General features: G+C 45.8%; 2 protein-coding genes across 2 annotated transcripts; both read right to left on the bottom strand.

The window, feature by feature from the left end:
• Positions 1 to 1120, bottom strand: cox5ba (cytochrome c oxidase subunit 5Ba). The gene is made up of 4 exons (XM_030769388.1): positions 1016 to 1120; positions 539 to 609; positions 307 to 406; positions 1 to 177 (listed from the first exon to the last, which is right to left on the bottom strand). Exons 1-4 carry the CDS (start codon positions 1110 to 1112, stop codon positions 65 to 67), a joined length of 381 nt encoding a protein of 126 aa, XP_030625248.1. The 5' UTR covers positions 1113 to 1120; the 3' UTR covers positions 1 to 64.
• Positions 1121 to 1722: 602 nt separating this feature from the next.
• Positions 1723 to 10383, bottom strand: dbnla (drebrin-like a). The gene is made up of 15 exons (XM_030768128.1): positions 10301 to 10383; positions 9758 to 9813; positions 9384 to 9496; positions 9030 to 9104; positions 8692 to 8838; positions 8329 to 8406; positions 8020 to 8171; positions 7840 to 7894; positions 4022 to 4090; positions 3739 to 3850; positions 3433 to 3597; positions 3105 to 3167; positions 2803 to 2906; positions 1975 to 2071; positions 1723 to 1859 (listed from the first exon to the last, which is right to left on the bottom strand). Exons 1-15 carry the CDS (start codon positions 10381 to 10383, stop codon positions 1723 to 1725), a joined length of 1506 nt encoding a protein of 501 aa, XP_030623988.1.
• Between the last annotated feature and the right edge of the window lie 6050 nt (positions 10384 to 16433).

Raw genomic sequence — 16433 nt, 5'->3', positions numbered from 1 at the left:
AGGTGAGTGAGGTTGGCTGGTTTCGGATCCTGGCGCGCTGGGAGCTGAGGTCCGGGCGTCAGACTCAGTGCGGCAGTTCATGAGCCACCAGCTTGTAGTGGGCACCGCAGGAGGGACAGCGCTGAGGTTCCCCGTCATGGAGCCAAAACCACACCACCGCTGTGTTGTCCTCTTCACCTGAGAGGACATCACCATGACAACGTCAAGGACGACGCACGAGTTTATTCAACACAACATTCAAATCACACAGACTGCCTTGTTTATTCCTGTTCCTACAACAACAACAACAATAATAATAATACTTACAGACACAACCCACAATTCTTTTGTTGGTGATGGAGGGCACAAGGTGTGGATCGTCCTTAGAACCGGCGTACTCCTTGGGCTTTAACATGTTGTATGGGTCCTAAGAGACGGAACAAGAGAGAACATTATAACGTATAGATCCGCGGTCAGCGCGGACGTAATCAGCATGTATGTATCAGAAAGCCACTAGGACAAGCGGGTGAAAGAGTGGTAATAAACATGGGAGACGCACCGAGCCCTCTCTCATAGCGCGCATAATAATCTTCTCCATACCAGTGGCTTGCTCGTCGTCGGTTGGAATCCCTTTAATGTTTAAAAGGCAAAATCAGAGACAGAGTAAAGTCAATTTCAGATCCACTCGTACATATTTCCGGGTATTGCTACTCATTACTCGGTTAAATAAGTGGCTAACGTTATGTGGCTAATTTGCTAGGTTGAGGAAAGACGCTATTTTTTAAGCCCGTTTTGCGGCGACCCAAATAAATTTGATGTAAAACAATGTTACATTATCAATAGAAGAAATAAGAACCCGTTTCACCACACGGCTGACGAATTACTGGTTTTCCAGAGAGCGAGCCGATGGCCGGCTACGTAACGAGACACACTAGCGTGCCTTTGGCTGCCCTTGGCAGGGCTTCAATAAACACCTCGCGGAGATGCTGCCAGGGTCCGTAACAACTCAGTGAATACATAACGATTAAAAACGCACCTCCAGACGACATGCCACGGGTAAGCCCCCTCATCGGGGAAGCCCGACAGGTTGTGGCGGCCCGGACTGCCGTTCTCAAAAGTAACCTTGCAGCCATTTCTTCTTCTGCCTCAAAAATACAGGGGTTCCTCACTGATGACGTCGGGTAGTTATAGCGCGGTCGCATACGTTTGACGTCTGACATATACGTCGGCCTACACATTGTATACATTGTGACATATAGCTGGCATCAGTTTCTTCATCGGCACTGTTGTGGCCGTCGTGGCTAGTTCAAAATCAGATGACTACTAAATCTATTTTAATTAAGTTGATTTTAAAATGAAATTAATGAGCAAATCTGAACATTTAAGGGCTGACTTTTTTTAAGACATGGTCTGTCGGGTTTGGAGTGTGCACTGGACAATACAGTTTACTAATGACCATTTCAATTTTCTGTTCATAAAAAATCCTTTGTCAGCAATTGAACCAAACACACTTTTTCTTTTGAAAGAAAACTTTATTGAAAACACTTTTATGACAAAACAAACATTCTTTTAAACAAGAAAAAAAGTATGGGGAGTATTCCGTAACTGAGTGATCAAACTGAACACAAACCGACAGACATCTTCATACTGAACACAAACCGACAGCAGGGGGCTGTAATGGCTGCTATCAGGGCGGACGTTTTTGTAACTGGGGTAACTGGGGTGACTGTGGTTTGGTAACTTTTATAGGAGTTCGACGTAATTGGCTGGGAAGAGTCCGTAGTGTCCGTCTGGGCCATAACCACGCCACCAGCCCTCATCAATCATGTCTATCCCGGTGATGATGTCACCATGGTCAAAGGTGATTTCCGTGTCGTCGGCTGCGGAGGCGAACAGTTTGAAACAGATGGAAATCCGTGTGAGTCGGGCATGTCATATGAAATGTGGAAAAGTTTACGGAAATGATGGATGATGAAAACATCTCCTGACACTCACAGGCCTGGTAATCGTACAGAGCTCGGGCACGGGGCTCCTGGTCAACGCCCGGCCCCTCCTCTGCCACGTCTTCATAAAACGGCTGGCTGTCCTCCACCTGAGAGAGAGAGAGAGAGAGAGTTACTGATTAGACCAGACACAGCTCCTCTCTCACTGTTTTAACCAGAACGCTCAGCAAGAGCAAGGCGGCCCAGGACCTTTCACGTCTGCGTGTGTGTGTGTGTGTGTGTGTGTCTGTGTGTGTGTGTGTGTGTGCGTGCGTGTGTCTGTGTGTGTGTGTGTGCGCGTGCGTGTGTCTGTGTGTGTGTGTGTGCGTGTGTCTGTGTGTGTGTGTGTGTGTGCGCGCACATGTCATTTTGATAATGTACTGTAAATCAAGTTTGTTGGCACAACTACATGGACTCCTAACAGAGTTTTGGGGAGTTTTTGAAGGTGAGACAAGGAGGGAAGCGGCGGTAGAGGCTCTGCTCACACCATCTTTGTTTTCAGAGACAATGGTGGGCGAAAAGATGCCGTCAAGTGTCGATTTCAACACGTAAAGCAACGTAAAATGAATGAATAATTAAACACGGGGAGGTTTGGTTGCAGTACTACCGCAAACCACAAGGTCTGCATTCTTCGAATACCGCGGTGAGAAACTGTCTATACTGCAGCCGCCCGAGATTCAGTAAAGACGTTTGCCACTGAATTGGCATTTGTTCATCATTTGTAAGGACTGTAATATAACTGTGCCTTCTGCAGAGGCGAGGTGTTGTGTCTGGGTGGAGCGAGTGGCATAGATTGGCAAATATCTCCCTGTATGCGACGGCAGCGGAGAGCAGGACTAACCTGAGGCGTGTCGTACAGCGGCTCCTCTGACTCCTCAAACTCAGCAGAGGGCTCCTCACTCTCCTCCAGCTCCTGCAATGCCTCATCCTCAGACGCCTCAAATTCTGCACAAGGATTACGACCACAAACAATATGACCGCAGACAAAATGACCACAGACGATATGATCACAGACAATACAATCACAAGAGGCAAAATGCATGGACAGAAAAGATGACAGAATTGTGGAGGATGAAAAACAATCTCTGTTGTTTTCTTTTTTTCCTTTCAATTCTCTGAAATATCAGTGTGTGTGGACAAGACCTTGCCACTCATCCTCTGATTCCTCCTGTGGGTCGGAAATGAGCTGATGTTCGGTGAAGTCCTCTGAGGAGCAGGAGAGAGCGAACATTAAGCAGTGGAGAACATGACTCTCTGAGTACATCATACATGATTTTATTGACATTGAGGAGGTAACGTTATTGAGATATCAGTGAATTCATGTTTGTTGCAAATTCAGTCTGTTTAGCGAGAGCTTTAGCGAGAACAAGATTATGAATCATCCTGGCTCTGCTCAGTGCGATCACAGTGAGAATGCTCTGTTTCAAGATCCCACAAATACACTCTCTCAAAACAATTCTGATCATCACACCATCATGTTCCACAGGAGACATGGCTGCAGGCGCAGGGGACGCGGAAACGGCAGGTGCAGGGGACATGGAAACGGCAGGCGCCGGGGATTCTGGGACCACAGGCTTGCTGGGCGGTTTCTCAATGCTAAATGAGTTCTGGGATAAAAAGGGGCTTTGCAAACGACCTAGAGAAAGACAGAGTGATGACACACTGAGACTGTGTTGATAGCTGTGTTAGAATAGATGAATTATTGATAGGACAGGTCATACGCCTGATCACAGGCCTAAAGACATTAGAAGAGACTGGACTGCTTCGTTGTTCTTGCCTGGCCTGTAGGAAGACGTGGAAACTCCGTTGCTAGAGGAAAAACTCTTTTCTTTCTGTTTGAACATCTCCATAGGATTCACAGATCGCTGGGCTATGAGGGAGGCCGCTTCCTAATAAAACATAGCATGCCAGAATGTGGTCTTTTCCCCTCTCCATCTTTGTATTTACACACACACACACACACACACACACACACACACACACACACTCTCTCTCTCTATTTCTCTCATACACACACTCACGCACTCTCTCTCGGTGACACACACAGACTGTTTACTTACATTGGCTTTCTGAACAGAAGCAGAGCTTTTTACCCCGGCCCTGTACGGAGTCTGCTCCTTCCTCTCCTCCTGACACAACACAGTTACAGCACAGCGTTACTGACACACACAGCTCAAACACACCTCACACAACACAGTTACAGCACAGCCTTACTGACACACACAGCTCAAAAACACCTCACACAACACAGTTACAGCACAGCCTTACTGACACACACAGCTCAAACACACCTCACACAACACAGTTACAGCACAGCCTTACTGACACACACAGCTCAAACACACCTCACACAACACAGTTACAGCACAGCCTTACTGTCACACACAGCTCAAACACACCTCACACAACACAGTTACAGCACAGCCTTACTGACACACACAGCTCAAACACACCTCACACAACACAGTTACAGCACAGCCTTACTGACACACACAGCTCAAACACACCTCACACAACACAGTTACAGCACAGCCTTACTGACACACACAGCTCAAACACACCTCCCACAACACAGTTACAGCACAGCCTTACTGACACACACAGCTCAAAAACAAACACCTCACACAACACAGTTACAGCACAGCCTTACTGACACACACAGCTCAAACACACCTCACACAACACAGTTACAGCACAGCCTTACTGTCACACACAGCTCAAACACACCTCACACAACACAGTTACAGCACAGCCTTACTGACACACACAGCTCAAAAACACCTCACACAACACAGTTACAGCACAGCCTTACTGACACACACAGCTCAAAAACACCTCACACAACACAGTTACAGCACAGCCTTACTGACACACACAGCTCAAACACACCTCCCACAACACAGTTACAGCACAGCCTTACTGACACACACAGCTCAAACACACCTCACACAACACAGTTACAGCACAGCCTTACTGAGACACACAGCTCAAACACACCTCCCACAACACAGTTACAGCACAGCCCTACTGACACACACAGCTCAAACACACCTCACACAACACAGTTACAGCACAGCCTTACTGTCACACACAGCTCAAACACACCTCACACAACACAGTTACAGCACAGCCTTACTGTCACACACAGCTCAAACACACCTCACACAACACAGTTACAGCACAGCCTTACTGACACACACAGCTCAAACACACCTCACACAACACAGTTACAGCACAGCCTTACTGACACACACAGCTCAAAAACACCTCACACAACACAGCTACAGCACAGCCTTACTGACACACACAGCTCAAACACACCTCACACAACACAGTTACAGCACAGCCTTACTGTCACACACAGCTCAAACACACCTCACACAACACAGTTACAGCACAGCCTTACTGACACACACAGCTCAAAAACACCTCACACAACACAGTTACAGCACAGCCTTACTGACACACACAGCTCAAAAACACCTCACACAACACAGTTACAGCACAGCCTTACTGACACACACAGCTCAAACACACCTCACACAACACAGTTACAGCACAGCCTTACTGACACACACAGCTCAAACACACCTCACACAACACAGTTACAGCACAGCCTTACTGACACACACAGCTCAAACACACCTCACACAACACAGTTACAGCACAGCCTTACTGTCACACACAGCGCAAACACACCTCACACAACACAGTTACAGCACAGCCTTACTGTCACACACAGCTCAAACACACCTCACACAACACAGTTACAGCACAGCCTTACTGACACACACAGCTCAAAAACACCTCACACAACACAGTTACAGCACAGCCTTACTGACACACACAGCTCAAACACACCTCCCACAACACAGTTACAGCACAGCCTTACTGAGACACACAGCTCAAACACACCTCCCACAACACAGTTACAGCACAGCCTTACTGAGACACACAGCTCAAACACACCTCACACAACACAGTTACAGCACAGCCTTACTGACACACACAGCTCAAACACACCTCACACAACACAGTTACAGCACAGCCTTACTGACACACACAGCTCAAAAACACCTCACACAACACAGCTACAGCACAGCCTTACTGACACACACAGCTCAAACACACCTCACACAACACAGTTACAGCACAGCCTTACTGTCACACACAGCTCAAACACACCTCACACAACACAGTTACAGCACAGCCTTACTGACACACACAGCTCAAAAACACCTCACACAACACAGTTACAGCACAGCCTTACTGACACACACAGCTCAAAAACACCTCACACAACACAGTTACAGCACAGCCTTACTGACACACACAGCTCAAACACACCTCACACAACACAGTTACAGCACAGCCTTACTGACACACACAGCTCAAACACACCTCACACAACACAGTTACAGCACAGCCTTACTGACACACACAGCTCAAAAACTATACCACACTGTCCCTGAGTAAAACTATACCCCACTGTCCCTGATTAAAAATATACCTCACTGTCCCTGAGTAAAAATATACCTCAATGTCCTTGAGTTAAAATATACCTCACTATCACTGAGTAAAACTATACCTCACTGTCCCTGAGTTAAACTATACCTCACTGTCCCCGAGTTAAACTATACCTCACTTCCCCCGAGTTAAACTATACCTCACTGTCCCTGAGTAAAACTATACCTCACTGTCCCTGAGTTAAACTATACCTCACTGCCCCCGAGTTAAACTATACCTCACTGTCCCCGAGTTAAAATATACCTCACTGTCCCAGAGTAAAAATATACCTCAATGTCCTTGAGTTAAAATATACCTCACTATCACTGAGTAAAACTATACCTCACTGTCCCCGAGTTAAACTATACCTCACTGTCCCCGAGTTAAACTATACCTCACTGTCCCCGAGTTAAACTATACCTCACTGTCCCCGAGTTAAACTATACCTCACTGTCCCCGAGTTAAACTATACCTCACTGTCCCCGAGTTAAACTATACCTCACTGTCCCCGAGTTAAACTATACCTCACTGTCCCCGAGTTAAACTATACCTCACTGTCCCTGAGTTAAACTATACCTCACTGTCCCCGAGTTAAACTATACCTCACTGTCCCCGAGTTAAACTATACCTCACTGTCCCCGAGTTAAACTATACCTCACTGTCCCTGAGTTAAACTATACCTCACTGTCCCCGAGTTAAACTATACCTCACTGTCCCTGAGTTAAACTATACCTCACTGTCCCCGAGTTAAACTATACCTCACTGTCCCTGAGTTAAACTATACCTCACTGTCCCTGAGTTAAACTACACCTCACTGTCCTTGAGTTAAAATATACCTCACTGTCTCTGATTAAAACTATACCTCACTGCCCCCGAGTTAAAATATACCTCACTGTCCCCGAGTAAAAATATACCTCACTGTCCCTGATTAAAAATATACCTCACTGCCCCCGAGTTAAAATATACCTCACTGTCCCTAATTAAAAATATACCTGACTGTCCCTGATTAAAAATATACCTGACTGTCCCTGATTAAAAACATACCTGACTGTCCCTGAGTAAAAATATACCTGACTGTCTCTGAGTAAAACTATACCTCACTGTCCCCGAGTTAAACTATACCTCATTGTCCCTGATTAAAAATATACCTGACTGTCCCTGATTAAAAGTATACCTCACTATCACTGAGTGGAATATACCTCACTGTCCCTGAGTAAAACAGTGAGGAGCAAAGACAAAATTATTTGTAAACGCTCTGATTGCTCTGTGAGTGCTTTCCTGCCACACTGGTTCTAATGGTTCTGATGGTCACTGGTTCTGATGGTCACTGAGGAATTACAGCACAAAAATCTCCTCCCAAAACTTTCCTCACCTGCTGTCTTAGCTCCTGGTCTTTAGCCTCCACCTCCTGCTTCTTCTCAAAACTCCTGGAAAACAGAAAGAAAGAAAGAGAGAAAGAGAGAAAGAGAGAAGAAGAGAAAGTGGGCTGGATCAGTAAGGGATGACCTTCCTTTACGTGTAGGGGGGAGGGAGGTGAGGACAGAGGACTGACTTCTGCTGATCAATCTGATTGGCTCTCTCTTTCTGCCTTCTCTCCCGTTCAGCGGCCTCCCTGGCATCTCTCTCCTGTCTCTCTCGTTCCAGACGCTGCCGCTCTTCATTGACCCTCTGGCGTTCTTCCTGCCGACGATTCCTTTCTTCTTGCTAATTTAAGAATCAAGACGAGAGAGGGAGAGAGAGAGAGAGAGAGAGAGAGAGAGAGAGAGAGAGAGAGAGAGAGAGAGAGAGAGAGAGAGATAAATGCCATACACGAACGTCATAAGTGTCTGAGCACATCACATCCACTGTGATGCTCACTCACCTCGGCCTTCGCCCAGAAGTTCTCTTTGTTGCTGCTTTTAATCTCGTCCAGGGCACTGGTCTTCCTATAGACAGAACCCTGAGACAACAAGACTGTTTTTAAAACAATGGCCAAATCCTCCCTTCTCTATCAACACAGTGGTCATGGTTTGATGCTGCGTCCCGTGCGTTCAATCAGATCCACCTCCTATGTTAATGCATCGGTTATTACATCATGAATAATACAATATGAATTATAAATACAGTGGGTTATGAATGTAAAGATGAATAATGAATTACAGAGGTTATGAATATGAATTAAAGGTTATGAGCTCTGGTGGGACTGAGTGGGAAACGTTAGGGTTAGGCTTAGGCTGACTCTCACCACAGGCTGGCGGGGTACGGTGTCGCTGAAGCGTTCCGACTCTTTGTGGAAGTTGTAGTTGACTCCGGAAGCTTTGGCCACTTTTCCCAGGATGACGTCTGGCTCCACGTCGTCCTCTGAGCGGGCGTTTATGGTCACATGGGCTCCCTGAACACACAGGCACACGGCCGTTCAGCACTCAGTCCCTTCTGACGGAGTGAGCAGCTCAGAACCAAAGTGACACGTGGAGTGAGTGACAGCTCTGACCACGCCCCCTTTTACACGACTCACACGACGGCCCAGTCAGCCGACACTGGCTTTCAATCAATGACAATCAATAGTGACAAACACACACTCACGCGTAAGAAATTGGCCATCGATCGGACGTGATTGGCACACACTCCTTTCCTAAAATCTTTGACTCCTTCACCGGTCTGTGATGAAAACAAACAAACAAAACAAACAAACCACAGAGCATAGTCACACAGTCTCTCACACTCACTGCAGCCTTCTGCATGCTTTTATGTTTAAAATATAAAGAGACATCAGAATACATCAGTTTACATTCATTCTAAAGGGAATATTTATAATGGAAATGCATATGCATTTATGCATTTGTTTGAATTTTATCCAATGATTTGGGCTCTTTTTTTTATTTCATTCTTTCAAAAACCAAAGAGAATGAACATAGTCTGGAGATCAGTGTTGCTTACCCAGTTAATGAGGACGAACTTCGGCACCCCAGAGCTGGGATCCAGCACGCGACAGAAAGCATACATCACTTTACCACTGTTCAGTTCCTCCACCATCTCCTCTAAGCCACCATCTACCACACACACACACACACACACACACACACATAGAGACACAGAGACACACACACGCACACACACACACACACACACACGCACATACACACACACACACACACACACAGTGCACAATGAAATGACTGGCTGTCTCAGATGGCTCGATTATTAGTTGAGCCTATTCACCCTGTGACTCTAAACGTCAGACCAAAACTGATAAACCATGTGTGCAGACATGAAACGCGCGAACACGAACAGCCCATGGACCACAATCTCACCTCCTTTCCCGGCCAAACGGATGTCATTGCTGTTCCCCTCATATGTAAACAGGGCCCTGTAGACATATATAATAGGATATGTCACCTAAAATCGCGTTTAAATCAACGTTAATTCAGTGTTTTCAATGCAAAGGCCTAGGCGATCCACATCTGCCATTGTGGAAAAATTTGCGTATCATTCCAAGGCTTTCTTCCTCATAACTTCCATTCCTTCTGACACACCTCAAGAAAAAGACTTTTCAGGGTGTCTTGGATTTAAGTTGTGGCAAACCGATAATTAGCTACTACGAGTGTTAAGACAAACATAATATAAGAGCGTCAGATTAAAGTTCAGGGAATCGATCAGTTAGACTCTTACGAACACCCCGAATCCTGAGATACATTTTTCCAGACGAGCTATTTATATCGTTACAGTTTATATGTAACCTAGTTTTGAACATTGAGAACAAATTTCTGTTTATTCGACCGTAATCGCCAAATTAATTAATTTACTAATTAACTGATCACAAGGCTACGGATAACGTCAGAAAAACACAATCTCACCAATTGGTACCAGCCTTGCCGTTCACCACCTCAGAATATGCAGCATTAAGTTCCGCGCCGTTTTTACTCAAGTTTAACGCCATAACGTCGCTTAAAAATGTGTTCAGGTTGTAACATTAACAACAAGTTGTCTAGAGAGACCCAACACTACGGTTTAATAAAGTTCAGTCACTTCCAATAAATGTCCGATCTTTCACATGATCAGGGACTCGGCCTGCGCAGAGTCGCCGTCCGCTGCGTTTTTAAAAGAGCACCTGCTTCACGAAATCTGGTCCAGCAAGTTTATGTGATTTGGAACAGGGAGGGTGGAACCTTTTTAAATGTGGAAAAGGTTTGACCAAGCTGACAGTCACCTACCGGATGGGAAAGCGTTCAGCTACACCTTTTCACAGACTTTCGTTACGAACACTCTGAAAGTCCTGCCGTGTCTTTAGTACACACACCCATACCCACACACACACACACACACACAGAGAGAGAGAGAGAGAGAGAGAGAGAGATTTTCTACCAGGCTCTTGAAAAGAAAAGTTTGATCAAGATAAAATGAGGGGGCAACATTAAAGTGTCAGGAAAATCCCAGTGATACATGTGTGTAGGCTATCGAAGATTCACAGGTGCAGTATCGTAACCATACACCGCCCTTCGGTCCCATGTCCGAGCCAGTCTGACCAGTAAAGTCACATTACGACTCTGGCTTAACTGCATCCCGAAGGACGAGTGTGTGACAAATTGCACAGAATGCCTACACTGCTTACGTAATTTCGTCAGATCATAGCGAAGAGTTTGGATATTTATGTGCACATCCGTAAACAGGCCTAAACATAGGCTACATGTTCTAAATAGGCTGATTAGCAAGGATTTCAGTGTTAACATGGAGTGTGTTTAACATCAGTATTTCTCAGTCACAAATGCATGCTCAATAACCGTAGATTAAAGTGGACGACAGAGGCGCGATAACCACCTGGAGCGACTGAAGTCTGACGATACTGTCGGATTAAATGGACAGGACAGGACAAATAGTGGTATACGCGAAACAGGGAAACTATAAACTGCAGATTAAGATTGCGATACGTGTTTTACAGTATCAGATGCAGTGGCATGACAAGATTCCTTAGGCAGGCTAAAAAAAACCCGTTAGGCAGGCTAAAAAACCCGTTAGACAGGCTAAAGAATTAGTTTTTATCTCTGCCAGTCCTCAGGAAAATCACTGGGCTCCAGAAGTGGAGCTGAAAATCCATCAGAACACGACGACATGCGCGAGCGTTGCCAAGGCAACCACTAGCGGAAATCTACAGTGATAAACTAACGAGTATCTTTTGTCATTTTATCAAGTAGGCGCACGTGAAATGATTTGAAATGACTCCTTGTGAAAAACCGCTAAGGCTTCTCCGCAGCCAACTCCAAGAGGCGTCTTTCATGCACCTCCATTGGGTCAAATCACATGAGTCCGACACTGGATATACACGTTTGTGCGAATTATCGGCCCCGAGTTGCCAAAAAGGCAGGGGGAGACATTCACCAAGATGAGAACTGCTATGTTTGACATGTCCACGCGATGGCGCAGTTTAACAAGCATAAAGCTGCCATAAGACAGTTTGCGATGGAGCTGAGAGTATAAGTGAATGAATAATGAAATTACGTAAATGATAGTGCAGAAAGAGGGGTCTGGCCTTTTAAAGAAGTGTAAGCGCTAGCTTACTTTGTCTTCTTGAAGACAATGCTTTGTGGGGGTGAACGGGAGTACACTCATGTGCAGATACTTCCTCATAAATGAATTTGGTCCGTTTTCATTCACAACGTTTGAACTAGAACAACAGATCTCACAATGTAATTGACAGTGTAATTCAAAAGGTGTTAATATTTAAACTTAAATGTGTAAACCAGTTTGCAACTTTATTTATTTAGTTATAAGATGTCGTCAATTTTTATGACCTGGTTGAAATCCTGCTAAAAAAAAGATTCAGACAAACAGCTTGATTCAGCAATTTAAATATTATGTAATTACCAGGAGCTGGTAACAGAAAAATACACTGATTTGAGTTGATATTCAGAATGCTGAGACAGAATATTCCAAAACTGCACCTGCAGGACTCGAACCAGTTAAGCGATGTATGACCTTTATCAGAGAGTGGTCGTCAGTGTCAGAATGTGGTTGTGAGGAACTTCTGTGTCTCTGTCTCTGGAACCCATGGGCAGATTATGGCTCTTCATACTCCTCCCTCAGTGTCTGTGTGTGACTGAGATTATGGGCAGATTACGACTCTAAATACTCCTCCCAGAGTATCTGTGTGTGACTGAGTTTCCAGTGTTAATACTCCTCCTACAGTGTCTGTGTGTGACTGAGATTACGGGCAGATTACACCTCATAATACTCCTCCCAGAGCATCTGTATGTGACTGAGATTATCTGCAAATTATGGCTCTAAATACTCTTCCCAGAGTATCTGTGTGTGACTGAGATTACGGGCAGATTACAGCTCTTAATACTCCTCCCATAGCATATGTGTGTGACTGAGACTCCAGTGCTCTGTTACAGAGCGTTAAGCAGGTCTGTTGACAGGTGTGAAAGATGGGTACATCTGCCCCACCTCAAGCCCCACAGATTACTGCGTGCAAGGCTGTAACTGGAGTGCAGGCCCCCAGGGCTGGCTCGGGGGCTGGGAAGGCCACAGCTCTTGTGTCACGGTTGTATTGGTGTCAAGGTTTGGCTTTACAAAGCACCCCCCTTTCACAGTGCTTCTGCTGTTACTGCTAATCTCAGACCCTCAGAAACCTCACCACACTCACTGTCAGACTTCAGCCCCTCTCACACATGCACTGCAACCCCTCTCACACATGCACTGCAACCCCTCTCACACATGCACTGCAACCCGTCTGACACATGCACTGCAACCCCTCTCACACATGCACTGCAACCCGTCTGACACATGCACTGCAACCCCTCTCACACATGCACTGCAACCCCTCTCACACATGCACTGCAACCCGTCTGACACATGCACTGCAACCCCTCTCACACATGCACTGCAACCCGTCTGACACATGCACTGCAACCCCTCTCACACATGCACTGCAACCCCTCTCACACATGCACTGCAACCCGTCTGACACATGCACTGCAACCCCTCTCACACATGCACTGCAACCCGTCTGACACATGCACTGCAACCCGTCTCACACATGCACTGCAACCCGTCTGACACATGCACTGCAACCCGTCTGACACATGCACTGCAACCCCTCTCACACATGCACTGCAACCCGTCTGACACATGCACTGCAACCCCTCTCACACATGCACTGCAACCCCTCTCACACATGCACTGCAACCCCTCTCACACATGCACTGCAACCCCTCTCACACATGCACTGCAACCCGTCTGACACATGCACTGCAACCCGTCTGACACATGCACTGCAACCCCTCTCACACATGCACTGCAACCCGTCTGACACATGCACTGCTGCTCTCACTGATACTGAACAAAATCTTAAATAGTTTGTATAGTTTTTCACAGTACGTTTAAAGTTCTCTCCCTGTCACAGTTTCCAGTCAGAGTTTGCTAATCTGCAACAAAACGTTTGGCTAATTCTTCTTGCTGCGGCTTTGCTGATCTGATGGTTTTTGCCGTGTGCTTCTCACTGTGAGGAGAGCAGAGGCCTGTGTTCTGACCGGCGCTGCGTCTCTCTCCTCAGTTTCATCTCCTGTGCAAACGCTATTTCATGGCCCATTTCCTTCAGTTTGGGTTAAGTCTGTGTGTCAACATTCACAGTCAACTGGTGGTCCCCTCAACATGCGACTGAGAAAAGAAAACAGAACTAACCCAAAACGAAAACGGATCAGAAAACGGATCCATAACTTTTCAGAGCTTTTGAAATATTCCTTTTAAAGTGATTTCATATGATTTTCATTCTCGTTAAGTTGTTGTTGTTGTTGTTGCTGTTGTTGTTGTTGTTGTCTAGTGAAATGCATTTTGAGAAGTGTGAAAACTTTGAATGGAAACTGTGTAATCTGTGTGTGTGTGTGTGCGTGTGTGTAATCTGTGGTTGCTAGGGGCTGTTTCCTTCTCAAATGTTTATGTTAAATAATTGAACACCCCCTACCACCCTCCCTCACACACAATACACAGTATAGCTCATTTAACAAACACACACACACACACACACACACACACACACATTAGCATGTGATTTGACACAGATGATGTTGGTAAATTCGGGGCTGAATAGTGAGAGAGTGCTGTCCCCCTCACCCCTGTAGTATCCAGCTGGGCTGATGGATGGAATGCTGCTCAAGTGCAAACACATCCCCTGGGCTGGTCATTAAGAGCCCTCTCTCCCCCAGCCTCACTCCGCATAGGCCTGCCAATCACTGCTGCCTCTCCCTATCTCCTTATCAGCATCATCCTTAATTAGGCTCCATTAACATTCCTCCTGACACCTTCCATTCAGCCCGACTGGCCCAGCAGGTACCCCCCCCCCCCAACCCCACACAGACACACACACACACACACACACACACACAGACACACACACGCACACACCTCTGCTCCCCTGTCACTGGTCCTCAGCCAGCCAGTAAGTCTATGCATGCATTCACTCACTGCAATGGAGCAACACACACGCTGACACACACACACACATGCTGACACACACACACACACACAAACGCTGACACACACACACACAACTCCCAGTTCTCTGACAGCTGTTTTCAGCTTCCTGCATGACACAGCTGCTCTGGACTAAATTTGCCATTTATGTGTTTTTGTCCTGGTCAGATATGAAAAATGTAAAAGCCATTAACCCAGGAGTCACCACTCTGCCATTTATCTGTGTCCATGGTCTCCACAGTACACCAGTCCATAACCTCAGCCTTATGAGCACCTGGAAGCCTACGTGTCTTCACTCGACTTGCCTGTACACCCTGAAATCACAGAGAAGAAAATCGACCTGTACACGCTGATAACACAGAGAATAAAATCGACCTGCACATGCTGATAACACAGAGAATAAAATCGACCTGCACACGCTGATAACACAGAGAATAAAATCGACCTGTACACGCTGATAACTCAGAGAATAAAATCAATCTGTACACGCTGATAACACAGAGAATAAAATCGACCTGTACACACTGGTAACACAGAGAATAATTGTGATGTGTATAATCTGGTAACACAGAGAATAATTGTGATGTGTATAATCTGGTAACACAGAGAATAACTGTGATGTGTATAATCTGGTAACACAGAGAATAATTGTGATGTGTATAATCTGGTAACACAGAGAATAATTGTGATGTGTATAATCTGGTAACACAGAGAATAATTGTGATGTGTATAATCTGGTAACACAGAGAGTAAACGCTATAGGCTTGTAACACTGAGTACACGCTGCAATTACAACAGCGCCGTCTCCTCACGGCCGCCGAGCCAGGGCTCTTTTACAACCTGTGGGACGTGGTGGGTGAAACGCTGGTGTTTGCTTTCACACTAGCGTTTTGCAGTCTCACCAGGGTTTAATGGTCTATTTGGTGTGAGGAGATGCTGTTTTGATGGAGTTGCTGTTTTTACGACAGACGTTTGGGCTTAATTGTGGTTTGTTTCCTTTCCAGGCCATAGTGGCGATGTAAGTGTGGAGCTTCTGGCCAACGAAAGCAAACCCTCGCAAAACCCCGCTGTGCCGTCTATACACAGGAGAGGAATGATTAAAATGATTACAATGCTGCTTGGGGGGGGGGGGGGGGGGGGGTCCGAGAACATCTGTAACTGGTAAATCAGTTGCTGAGTAACAATAAGCTTTTAAAAAATCAGAAAAATGTTTGAAATATTTGTATTTTTTTCTTTCCAAATTAGATCAGATGGGTCTCTGTAGTCAGTATTAGTCAGTATGTTTACAAGTTGGAAGTGATATAAAAATAGCTGAGAGGGAAATTAAAATGACACTTCTTGTAAAGTCCACATAGTTCATGATAAATTATTGGTGTGTGGGGGGGGGGGGGGATGGAAAGGTTCGTTTGTTCTGATGTTTTGTATTTAAATGATTTGTTCACAGAGAATGAGCTCTCGTGGGATCAGGTCTCCTGGGGAAACCAAACGAAATAAAGCCTGAATCCCGTTGGTGGTCAGACC

Source organism: Chanos chanos, chromosome 3 (assembly GCF_902362185.1).
Source record: "Chanos chanos chromosome 3, fChaCha1.1, whole genome shotgun sequence".
NCBI lineage: Eukaryota > Metazoa > Chordata > Actinopteri > Gonorynchiformes > Chanidae > Chanos > Chanos chanos.
Note: the sequence above shows the minus strand (reverse complement) of the source record. Positions and strands in the feature narration are given on the sequence as shown.